Source organism: Canis aureus, chromosome 14 (assembly GCF_053574225.1).
Source record: "Canis aureus isolate CA01 chromosome 14, VMU_Caureus_v.1.0, whole genome shotgun sequence".
Lineage (NCBI taxonomy): Eukaryota > Metazoa > Chordata > Mammalia > Carnivora > Canidae > Canis > Canis aureus.
This window is the reverse complement of record NC_135624.1, coordinates 47,902,886-47,916,105: the sequence shown is the minus strand read 5'-3', so window position 1 is coordinate 47,916,105 and position 13,220 is coordinate 47,902,886. Positions and strand designations below refer to the sequence as shown.

General features: G+C 37.9%; 1 protein-coding gene across 10 annotated transcripts in view; it reads left to right on the top strand.

Moving 5' to 3' along the window:
• Positions 1-13,220, top strand: part of FRYL (FRY like transcription coactivator) — a 191,273-nt gene that overhangs the window by 26,221 nt on the left and 151,832 nt on the right. The window contains exons 2-3 of one of the 10 annotated variants that reach the window (XM_077847951.1): positions 7,762-7,824; positions 8,743-8,875. The exons of 7 other annotated variants lie outside the window; for them this stretch is intronic. In XM_077847951.1, coding sequence (XP_077704077.1) covers positions 8,836-8,875 — 40 coding nt within the window. In that variant the 5' untranslated portion in view covers positions 7,762-7,824; positions 8,743-8,835. The remainder of the gene's footprint in view (positions 1-7,761; positions 7,825-8,742; positions 8,876-13,220) is intronic. 2 more of the 10 variants (XM_077847956.1, XM_077847952.1) reach the window with 2 other exon arrangements.

The following is a 13,220-nucleotide window of genomic DNA, read 5'->3' as shown; positions in this document are numbered from 1 at the left end:
CTTCCCTTGGCCCTTTATTGTATTTAAAAAGGAGAGAGAGAGAAGATAAAAATATTTTTAAGACCCTAGAGAAGGATGGTAGTTACCTCTCTCTTCCAGGGGTTGTTTTCATAATCCAGCACTTGAATCAGCTCACATTGATTGAGCATATACTGTACTGAAACTAAATGTGATCTTGGCTCATAAGGAGCTTCTAGTTTCATCAGAGAGTAAATATGCATGTAAAGTTAACAGTAAGAAGTTAACCGAGTGCTGCTGCATATGCATCATGACTTACCACGTGACTGTTACATGTGACAAGAATGGGGAGTACGGAGACCAAAGGAATCCTATTGAACCACAGGGGACAGAGAAGACTTACAGGGAAAGGAATTTGAGTTCAGTTTTGAATGACAGGATGTTCCCCACCATGGTAGACAGTACTGTACCCACAGTCTCCCTGAGCCAGAAAGCAGGTGTGGATCAACAGCCCTCTCTCACCAATACACCACCTACACTCGCCACTCCTACTCCCCTGCCCCCAGCCACTTATCAAAATGTGTTGTCCTACCTTCTACAGTTTCCTTAGTCCTTCTACAGTTTCCTTAGTCTCTCCTGCCTTCTGTTCCCAGAGCCACTTAACTTGGTTCAGGCCTCTCTTCATTATCATCTGGATTATTGCCAGAGCTTCCTTTTTGTCTTCTTAGCCTCTTCCATGTTGCTGCCAAAGGCTCCTTCTAAAAGCCCGCTCTTCCCATCTCTCTCCATCTTTTATCCCCCATGGGATGAAACCTTTTGTCATCCAGCCCCTGCTCATTTTGTGCCTTCCTTTCTTGCTGTGCTTGCCCAGTTCCTGGAGCATGCCGCGCCTTTGTATCTGCTGCTACCTTTGCCTGGAATGTGCTTCCTTTAACCCCCTCAGCTCTCTGTCTGCTTCACAATCAATTCTTCTTGTCTTTGAAGACTCATCCTTTCCGGATGGGATACTTAATGCTTCATCTGTTCTGGTCTTCACCTTAAACATCATGGTATCACCATGGTATCATCATTATGCTTATCACCTCATTCATGACTTTCTCCTCTACTTGAGTGGAAGCTCCTGGAGGGCATAGATTGTCTTTTTTGTTCTTTGCATACTTAATACTTTTTTATACACTTAATGCTTGATTAAGTTCTGGTAACTGTGTGGGCAACTAAGATCAAACTTGGAGATGTAGTCATTTTTGTTGGAATGGACTAATAATAGGAAAAAAGGAGGATAGATATATGGCATAAATATGGCACATATCTTGTTCTATGTGTTTATTATTATACTAGTGATGTCTCTAAGGAGAGTAGCTCCTAAAGCAGGAGTTTATAAAATGATACCTTAGTAAATTTTTAAAAATTAGCATTAAAATCTATTTAGTGAATTTCTCAGGAAGAATAGAGAAAACCCCAATTTATTAATAGCTTTTGTCTAAAAAAAAATGGAAATGGCAAATTGTTTTCCCATTAAATTATGTATTTCAAATGTTTCCCTACTCTCTTTAAAGAAAAAGGAAAATTAAATTTTTGTTATTGAGCATAATTTAATAGCAGTGCATGTTATAATTCTTTATCATTAAATAATAATGTTTCATGTTTATAAGATGCATTTCCCATGATTTGTATTATTGTTAAACCCTACCTTTTTTTTTTTTTTTTTTAATGCTACGTTTTATATTAATCATTAGAGGCCCTCTGGTTTCAAGGCCTGCTTAGCTGGCAGAATGTTGATGCAGTGCTGCTGAAGTTTGATTATAGTTGAGCTTATTTCTTTCAGTAACAACAATGAAGTGACATTCATATGGCCTAAATTCAGGATTTTGTCTTTGTGCCAACAGTTTTAGGCATTACTTCTTTTAAAAACTGAATCAGGAACATTCTGTTAAACCAGCTGTGTAGTGAGGATGTTATCATTAAAAGATTGGCTTAGTTCCCTAAAATTGATAAGACAATGCAAGATTCAGTACTGAGATCTATCCAGTATGTATCTGCAATGTTAATTAAGGTCACATATGCATTATCCATATAATACTCTTGTAAACATATTTATAGAATTTATTTTGCATACATAATTTTATGACAGCTAGTGTTTCAAAAAATTCAGTTGTTATCATAGACATAGAAGAGATGAATTGACATTTTAACCACCGTTTTTATAAATTAAAATATGAATAAGATACGGTATGTTAAGAAACAATCTGCATAAATTACTTGGGTTTTTGCACAATGAGCAAAGTTCAGAGTTTTTAATGCTCAGAGATGTTTTTCCTAGATTGCAAAAATAGTAAATGTCAGCTCCCAAAAGCACAATTATGCATTTATCTAAATTTCAGTTAAAATTTGTGTGTCGCTTGATTAAAATAATACTACTACCATTTATTGAAGTAATTATGAGTCTGGTGTTGTGGTAAGTACCTATTATGTGTGTGTGCACAGTCAAATTATGTGTATATACATTCATTAAATATCTTGTAAGCATCTTGAAAATCTAATGGGGCAAGCTATTATTGTCATTTTAGAAATAATAGGTTTATGATATAATGTAACGTATATATAATTTACATACCATAGCATCATCCTTTTACAGTGTATCGTTCAGTAGCTTTTAGTATATTAACTAAGTTGTACAACTTATCAACTATCACCACTCTCTAGTTGTAGAACATTTTTATAATCCCAAAAAGAAGCCTCATACTTATTTATCTATTGTTTGTCTCTATGGATTTGCCTCTTCTGGACATTTCATGTAAATGCAATCCTAATAGGTGTTGTTTTGTGACCATCTTCTTTCACTTACCATGTTTCTGAGGCTCATCTATTTGTAGCGTGTATCAGTATCTTATTACTTTGTATGATTGACTAATACTCCATTGTATGGATATACCACATTTTGTTTATCTACTTATTGGTAGATAGTGTTTTTTTTTTTAATAGAAGAGTAAATTGGGGTTCAGATAAATGAAAAAGCAGTAAGAACACCCACCCCATTATACACCCAACACCCTCCCCTGGTTTTATTGAGATATAATTGACATATTACATTGTATAAGTTTAAGGCATATAATATAATGATTATATATATATATATATAGCAAAATAATTACCATAATGAGATTAACATCCATCACCTCACATGGTAGAATTTTTTTTCCTTGTGATGAAAACTTTTAAGATCTACTCAGCTAGTAACTTTCAAAAATACAACACAGTAATGTTAACCCAGTATTTTCAACAGAGTATAGTTATTGTACATTACATGCCAAATTCGTTAGCCAACAGCCTTTAATTCTTCATATTTCAAAGTCTTCCCTGATCTCTGGTGATACTTCCGTAAAATCTGAAGGAAGACAGAGTTAACAGTTTGGATGCAGAAGGGATATGGCATGTTGGACAGTAGAGGAAATATGACCAATTTGGCTGGAGCAGAGAAGCATGGGAATGAGCTGGAAATGTAGGCAGGGGCGAGAGCACATGGAATCTTGAAGCCTCCTATGGATTTTGTCTTAAGCCTAAAACAGATGCAGAACCATTGATGGATTTTGTGAAAGTAGTTGGGATAATTTCATCAGACTTCTCTGTTTTTCATGGAATGGGGTGGGGGTGGAGAGAGAGGGACGTACTGTGTGTGTGGGAGGAGAGTTGGGATGTGACTGCAGTAGACGAGACATGAGATAAAGGTTGAACAAAAGAAGAAAGGAAGAAAAGAAAATTCTTTTTTTTTTTTTTTAAATTTTTTTATTTATTTATGATAGGCACACAGAGAGAGAGAGGAGAGAGGCAGAGACACAGGCAGAGGGAGAAGCAGGCTCCACGCACCGGGAGCCTGACGTGGGATTCGATCCCGGGTCTCCAGGATCGCGCCCTGGGCCAAAGGCAGGCGCTAAACCGCTGCGCCACCCAGGGATCCCCTATTCTTTTTTTTTTTTTTTTTTTAAGCAAACGTAATATAATGCCTACTTCATAAATAGGTACTCTTCTGAGTGCTTCACAAAATATTAACTCATTTAATCACGGATATGAGAAATACTTAAGAGGCAGGAACAAAGATATGGGGGGGTGAAGGAGATTTTGAACTAGGTTTCTATAAATGAATTTGGTAGGGTAATTTATATTCTCATTGACATTAATTTCAGAGATGTAACCATTGAGAGTTAAAATTGATCACATTGTAAAAGAATCACTTATTGCCTATTGCCAAAATACTCTCTCATCCCTCAGAGAAATCTGTCTGCTTTAGGAAATGAAGCCTAGATAAAGAAGCCAACTCATTGTGCTAAGTGAACAGTATGAACTCTGTGATGGTCCCTGAATTTAGAGTTCCTAGCTGCAGACGTCATTGAATTTAGGAACCATGGGCCTGCTTTATCCATTTAAAAAATATACAGATTTTTAACTCCTGAAGCTAGGTTTACATCATTTGACACATATACTTAATTCTCAAGACTGAACATTTTGTGTTGTGAGAAGTAAGCTGATTCTCTAACTCATTAAATATTTTGTTTTATGGTTTGTTTGAAGATTTGGTAAGTATTAGAATAAAGACATATAATTTAATAATGAGAAAATTCAAGATTGGGAAAATCTAAGATGAATGGTCAAAATATTCATAGGTGTCTAAGATTATTAAAAAAGGACAGTGTAGGGGCACCTGGGTGGCTCAGTCCATTAATTGTCTCCCATTGGCTCAGGTCCTGATCCCACCCTGGAATCGAGCCCCTCTTCAAGTTCCCTGCTCAGCAGGGAGTCTGCTTCTCCCTCTCCCTGCTTTAGTGGCCTAGCAATCGCTTTCTCTCTCAAATAAATAAATTTATTTTTAAAGACGGTGTAATACATGTGGCAAGTTTCAGACTTGCTGTTATATAAATGTGGATGTCATAACCTCCCCGTTTGTACCTTTTGTTGTAGTTGTGTCTAAATTCTGTCTTGGGGTGCCTGGGTGGTGCAGTGGGTTAAGCACCCAACTCTTGGCTTTTAGCTCAGGTCATGATTTCAGGGTCATGAGATCAAACCCCGCATCAGCTCTGCTCTCAGCATGGGGTCTACTTGAGTTTTTCTCTCCATCTCCTTCTGCCCCTCCCCACCACACACTTGCTCTCTTTCTCTCTCAAATAAATCTTCATTAAAAAACCCCAAACCCTGTCTTATTATGAGGCCCTGGGTCCTCTCCAATGCAAAGATAACTGAGTTTTGGAGAGCCCTAGCTCACTAGTCCAGACAACTCAGCATCAGCCCAACTTCACTATAAGCTTTGGCCTGACTTAGTTCTTATGTTCTAGTATCTGGGCTGCTTCTCTTTCTCGTGTCAAGGAATGGAGACCAGAGCCTTCACCTCTACTAATTGGTATTTCTGCCTTCCTGAGCCTTGCCTTCTCAAACTCTTCGGTGACTCTGTTTCCTTCAAATATGAGACTGCTTTGCTCCTCAAGAGAATGAAATTCTCATCCCAAAAGAGCAATTTGGACTCAAAGACCCAAGACACCTTTCTTACTGCATGTACTTGTACTTCCTCTTCTTAGACTTTGCATGTTCGCTAACATAACTGTTGTTCTTTCATGGATCCTCATGGTGCCTTTTACCTGTTGTCAGATTCTTTAGAAACCACATTCTGCCTCCATTCCTAGATTTCTCATTACCTCTGGCATTGCTGATGTTAAGCCATTATGCATCCTTATGGCTGTACTGATCTTTACAGCCAGAGTCAATTCTAATTGCCCCTCTATGCTGATTGCTAAATGTTTTATTTATTTTTTTTAAGATTTATTTATTTATTTGTTTATTTATTTATTTATTTATTTATGAGAGAGAGAGAGAGAGAGAGAGAAAGAGAGGCAGAGACACAGGCGGAATGCGCAGCAAGCTCCATGCCAGGAGCCTGACGTGGGACTCGATCCCGGGACTCCAGGATTGCGCCCTGGGCCAAAGGCAGGCGCTAAACCGCTGAGCCACCCAGGGATTCCTGCTAAATGTTTTAAATGTGACACCTGATAGGTATCTGGCATACATTAGTAGTTAGGCGCCAAATCATTGGGTTCTGACTTATTCCAGTGTTCCAGTACTGGCCATAATACTCTTTTAGGCTTCCTTTCTTGAAGTAACCATGCTTACAATTTCATCACATTGATGAGACACAGTTTGCTGGCCTTTTGCAGGATGGAATGGGTTTTGTTCTCTTGATTATTCCTCCTCGTCTTTTTTTTTTTTTTTTAAGATTTTATTTATTCATGAAAGTTATATAGGGAGGGGCAGAGACATAGGCAGAGAGAGAAGCAGGCTCCCTTTGGGAAGCCTGATGTGTGGGACTCAATCCCAGGACCCCAAGATCATGACCTGAGCCAAAGGCAGACACTCAACCACTGAGCCACCCAGGTGCCCCTTCCACCTAATATTTAATGCTTGATGTCCAGGACACTGCTTAAGTGGAATTTCTTACAATTTTCTTCTGAGTCTACTAGTTGGTTTAAGCATGCTATTTCCCAACTTAAAAAATTTGCTAAAATGAGTGAAGTGTTAAGGGTTTTTAGAAAAGAGAATTCAAGAGAAATCTGTTTGGGGAAAACTGTAGAAGCCAAATTCCAAACTGTCAGACCTATTCCTTTTAGAAGATAATTAATTGGAAATGTGATGGCAGTTCATAGTAGAAAATCATACGGATAGTTTAGAGACAATACGTGTATTTATTGACACATGTGGTACAGAAAGTAGTGAAAATATTCATAAAAATGAAGGATGAACTAATATCTATTAACAGTATAACAAAAATACAGATTTATATTAGGTGCATTAAATGTATATTTTTTGTTTAAAATAATCTTCAGTGATGTTTAGAGCAGCTTTATTCATATTTGCCAAAACTTGGAAGTGACAGAGACGTCCTTTAGTAAGTGAGTGGGTAGATGAGCTGTGGTCCATCCAGACAATGGAATATTATTAAGTACTAAAATGAAATGAGCTGTCAAGCCGTGAAAAGATTTGTAGGCAACTTAAATGCATTATTACTAAGTGAAAGAAGCCAGTCTGAAAATATTACATACTCTAGGATTCTAACAATAGGACGTTCTGGAAAAGGTAAAACTGGAGGCAGTTAGAAAAGTAGTTGCCAGGGGTTAGAGGGGAGGGATGGATAAGTTGGTAGAGCTCAGGGGATTTTTAGGGCAGTGAGACTACTCTGTAGTAGTACTATGTTGATGGATGCATTTGTTCAAACCTATAGAATATAAAACACCAGGAATGAACTGTAAGGTAAACGATCGCCTTTGGGTGATAATGATGTGTCAGTGGAGGTTCATCGACTGTAACAAATGTACCTGCTGGTAGGAGATGTTGGTAATGGGGGAGGCTATGCATGCCTGGGACCAGAAGGTATATGGGAAATCTCTGTTCCTTCTCTCAATTTTGCTGTGAACCTAAAACTGCTCTTTTTTTTTTTTTTTTTTTTTTTTTTTTAAGATTTTACTTATTTATCTGAGAGAGAGGATTATATGAGAACAAGAGAGCAAGCATGAGCAGGGAGAGGGGAGAGGGGCAGAGGGAGAGAGAGAGAAGCAGACTGTCTGCTGAGCAGGGAGTCTGTCACAGGGCTGGATCCCAGGACCCTGAGATCATGACTTGAGCTGAAGGCAGATGTTTAACCGCCTGAGCCACCCAGGTGCCCCCTAAAACTGCCTTTTTTTTTTTTTAAGTCTTAAAAAAATGGAAAAACTAAAAGTTTCACATAAAATTTTGGAGCAATATATGAATGAGTCATTCTTATTATAGGGAGACTGTGGAAGAAAAGAAAATGATGATTCCAATAAAATGGCCTTAGTAACACTCCTGAAGGTAAGGCTAGTGGTGCATTTTTATGCAGCGTACAGAGGCATGCATTTCCATGATTTGCTATGTAGGGCCTAGCGAGGTTCCGATAGAGAAGAGTCACTTTGGCTGCTATGTGAAGCTGTTATTTCATTTGCTAAGAAGCAGGGATAACTGTGAAGGAAGATTTTTCGGGATTCTGCATAGATTATTCTTATGCACTCAAAACTTAACCATGCAGAAAAAAGAAGGAGGGATTCCTTTCAGTACCATGGGGTTTGGTGACTAGACCGGTTATAGGGTACAAGTCATGGGGAGGAATTGACGATGGTTCTTGAGTTCTCATCACTGAAACCTCACCCCTTGAGATTGTGGATAATGAAAGGCAGAGGACTGATGGGCACCAGGATATGTGGTCTGGGGCACGGTTCGGCGAAGAAAGCCTAGTGGCAGAAACCACGAGAGAAAAATCAGTTCGTGGAGATTTCTAGTTCAAACTGGGAGAGAACCACGTATGACATCTTAAAATTAGGTTTTCGAATTGTTTTATTGATCCTTCACTTTGCTTCCTAGAGCTTTGCCCCTGACATGTATTTATTGAACACTCTCCAAATTGCTTGATGAATGTTATTTGTGATTTTTCTATAAACAGGTTTCTGTGTTTATGGTATTTTTGAAACTTGTTATTGATCAGAATTAGTTTTAAGTAAAATCATTGTACAGAACTAATTGTTCCACTTAAAATGAATAGGCAAGGATTCTCAACCTTGGCTGCACCTTAGTATCATGTTAGGGAGTTGTCAAATACCACAGATGCGTGGGCCTCACTCCAAAGTTTTTGATTGTGATTTAAGGAATTGCCAGAGAAGGCCAGTGAAGACTGGGATCAGGTCATAAAACTTGACTTTGCCTCAATGCTGAGAAGGGATATGCAATCTTTTTCAGGAGGCGGAATTATAATAAACAGTCCAACAGAATCAAGTTTTTATGTTTGCCAATTGACTAATTTACAATGAGAAATATGCCAAGTGGGTGTTAATGCTGGAGCTGGCTGGCTGTCCCTTCCTCTCCTTGTGGGGTAGGTCATACAAAGCTAAATTATAATCAGAAAGTTGCACGGAATGCTTGTAGATCAAAGAAATTAATATCTGTGGTGCCGTGCCATAGGGGCTGGAATATTCCTCTCATTCGGCTTACTCGGCTGTATGAGGAGGATGTTACATTTCCGCCAGCAATAGGTTAAGTGTTCAGTTTCCCTGTACCTTGCAACAGTAGAGCTGATTATTTGTTTTAATATTTGACAGTCTGATGTGTATACAATGAAAGCTTATTGCTACTTTGGTTTGCATTTTCTGGATACTAATATTTTTTTCACATATGGTCTCTTTTAGGTTTGTTCTTACATGAATTGCCTAATTATATTCTTTTGCCAATTTTTCTCTATTATCTTGTCAATTTCTAAGAGGATACTTTTTATGAGCTGCTACCTACATTACAGTCTTTACCAAATTATTTCCTAGCTCATTTATGGCATTGTTTGCTTATAAATATTTAAATTTTAAAATTTTTATTTGAATGCATTTGTCTTTTTAAAAATAAGTTTGGGTTTTCTATCTGGGCCAACAGTTTTCTCTCCTGGATTTTGTGTGTTGACCCCTAATTTTTTTCTTTAAAAAAAAACTTCAAAAATTTAAAAAATTAATTTTCAATATCCTGTTAATCTGGACTTTGGTTTTTGAATATAGTGTATTCTTTTCAGATGAATAGTCGGGTGATATTCTAACATTATTACTACACAAGTCATTCTCTTCCGTCAGATTTTGCCCATGTTGAATTCTTATTCTGGGATTTTGGGGGAGGTTGTCTAATGTTTCACATTAATCTGATTTATCTGTACTTAGGTTTACTGAATTTATTATACTGTTGTATTATGTTCTGGTATAGTCATTTTATATTTTGATGGAATGTTTCTAATGTATTCTGATTACAGTCATGTTGTCTTCTGATTTAGAAAATATTCTTTATTTTTAAAAATAATTTGTTTAGCCATTTGGGGGATATTTAATCCCCTTTATGTACACTCCTAAGATGGTTTTATCCAGTACAACTTGAGAAAGATAGTATTGAAATCTTAATTAAAATTGTCATAATTAATATATTAATTTTGTGATAATTGACCCTTATCATAAAAATGCTCTTACCCATAAATAAGTCTTTCCATTTGTTCAAATCTTCTTTTATTTCCTTTAAGGAGTTCTTGTATGGACACCTGGCTGGCTCAGTGAGTAGAGCATGATGAGACTCTCGATCTCAAGATCATGAGTTCAAGCCCCAGGTTGGGTGTAGAGATTACTTTAAAAAATTAAAAAAAAAAAAAAAGGTTCTTACAGTTTCCTCCATGTAAGTCCTAGGTTTTCCTTATTAAATTTATTACAACTAGGGGCACATGGGTGGTTCAGTTGGTTGAGCATCTACCTTTAGCTCAGGTCCTGGGATCAAGCCCTTGTTTGCTCGGGTCCTTTTTCCCTCTCTCCCTCTCTCCCTCTCTCAAATGAATAATTAAAATCTTTATAAAAAAATCTATCGCAACTGATTTTATATTTGTGAATACGTTAGTATCCATTTTCCTTTCTCGGTGATTATTGCTTTGATTTAGAAAACTTTATTTCTTTTTCAATATTTATAGCAATAATTTAACTTTTGTGTGTTTTTTTTTATAACTTTTGTGTGTTCTTTTTTTTATTATAATTTTTTTTTTATGATAGTCACAGAAAGAGAGAGAGAGAGAGAGAGAGGCAGAGACACAGGCAGAGGGAGAAGCAGGCTCCATGCACCGGGAGCCCGACGTGGGATTCGATCCCAGGTCTCCAGGATTGCGCCCTGGGCCAAAGGCAGGCTCCAAACCGCTGAGCCACCCAGGGATCCCCTTTTGTGTGTTCTTACATTTACTTATATTATCCCTTTACCTCCTGACATTAAATAAGGCAAGAGTCTGCATCCTTGTTTAGTTTCTGTTTTTAATTGAAATAGATTTGGTGTGTTGAAACCTATATTATTTAAGTTGGTAAATATTTTTGTTTCCTCTCCGGCTGCTGGATATCTATAGTGTGCAGTTACATCTCTTTGTGTGCCATACAGTTAGTGCTTTAAAGAGTAATCCCAAGAGTGGGAGAAGGGAAAGCAGTCTCAGCCTTTGTGAGCCCCTGTTAGTTAGCTCCCAGTTAAGATATTAGGAGGGGGCCCCTTTGGTCCTTGTCTTCTCCCACCATCTCAGCCTCATGGGTATGGAGGATTCAGCCCCCTTATGAGATTGTGCTCAGCTTCTAGGAAGGCAGGGAAGACGGTTATATACCCATATGTAGTTGTTGACTTCCCTCAGGCCCTGGGCCCACGTATGTAGGGAACTGGCATTCACATTTTCATTTCAGGGCTATCCTATGCTGATCCCCAGATTCACATCTCGCTAGAGAAGAAAAGTTTGCCACAATAGCTTTTGCACTGGCTGCGAATGTTTTTATGGGAGGAAGAGAGGAGAACAAAAATAAAAACAACTTTCTTGTTGCTACTGATACATACCCATGGTTGAGATATAATTCAACCCATTCATTTTCTAGTGGAAAAACAGAAGCCTAGAAAGGTTAAATAATATGACCACGATTATAATGATAACTAAGTAGCCAAGTCAAGTTTGGGGCCCTGGTCTTCTGACTCCTGGGTTCATGCACATTTTAAAAATACATCGTTTCTAGATTTTTAGAATAGTTCCTTAGCTGAGTCTCTGAAGGTTCAAAGAGTACAAGAAAATAATAACCTCGGGGAGATTCTAGCTGAGTGAATAATGGATTATTTAGAGATGGGTCATTTTTCTTGAGCCTTATAATAAGTGATATTTCTGTAGTAGACTTCAAGTAAAAAACACTGGAAATGTGCCAAAGATGTCATAGGACTTCTATGTTTAGAAACTGTTTTCAATAGGAATAGTTTAGACTAGGATAAATAAACATTTTAGGAACAGATGTCCAAAGAACAAGCAAAAGTCTTAATTTTTCTATCCATTGAAATTCCACCAGAGCAAAAATGTTGGACTGAATAGTAAGAAAAATGATTACATTCACACAGAATAGAAATGTAAAGTATTTACGAATAGAACTAATAAGAATTACATATTCTGATTTTAAAAATTAGTAACTCAAAGAGTGAATAAAAATTCCAATCCAAAAAAAGAATTATATAGATCCCTTTGGAAATAAAGTATGCATTTTTTCTTCGGGTACCAAAGGAAGAGAAATTAATGACAGTTTGGCAGGTTCTAGACAAGAAGTCTTAATTAAGGCATCAGTTTGTTTTTTTTTTTAATATTTTATTTATTTATTCATGAGAGACACACAGAGAGAGAGAGAGAGAGAGAGAGAGAGAGGCAGAGACACAGGCAGAGGGAGAAGCAGGCTCCATGCAGGGAGCCCGATGTGGGACTCGATCCTGGGTCTCTAGGGTCACGCCCTGGGCTGAAGGTGGCGCTAAACCTTTGAGCCACTGGGCTGCCCCAAGGAATCAGTTTTTTTTCCAACTAATTTATGAAGTTCTGCATAAGCCTGGAAGAATAAGTGAAAAACAATAGCTGAGAAATCACTGAAGATGATGAGTAAACAGGAGTATTTGTGCCAACAGATAATAAAACCTAGAAAGCTACAGTAATTAAAAGGAGATCCTGGTATAAAAACAGATTTTTAAAAATTTGATTGTGATTATGTTTTACCATCTCACCATGATGTTTTTACATTTGTTATTATGAGACTGTGGTTTCACTCTATCATTGTTAAATTTGTTATCGAGAAAGGCATAGCAGAATATCACTCCTCAAAAAGACCAGTACCCAAGCTACAAGTTAAAGTGACAGTCCAGTACATATAGGCCTAAGAGCTTTCTTCCGCCTACATTGTAGGCCTAATTCACTTCCAATCCCTTTCCTTTTTAAAAGATTTTCTTCTCCTGGCACCTGGGTGGCTCATTTAGTTGAGCACCAGACTCTTGGCCTCCTCTCAGAATGAGGGGGGAAGCAAGCCCCGCGTGGGACTCTGCACTCAGCGGGTAGTCTGCTTGAGGTTCTCTCTCCCTCTGCCCCTCCGCCCCTTGCACACATGCATGCTGGCTGTCTCATCAATCAATCCATCCATCCTTAAAAAAAAAAAAAAACAATTTCTTTTCCCAGCTTCCCCACTGTATGTATATAACCAAGTGGGGCAGAGCATCCAAAAGCAGAATTTTTGTTGTTGTTGTTGTTTTAAAGATTTATTTACTTAGAGAAAGAGAGAGAGAGAGAGAGAGAGAGAGCATGTGTGTGTGTGTGCCAGGCAGAGAGGGAAAGAGACTCTCAAGCAGGCTCCCTGCTAAGCATGAAGCCTCACATGGAACTTGATCTCAGG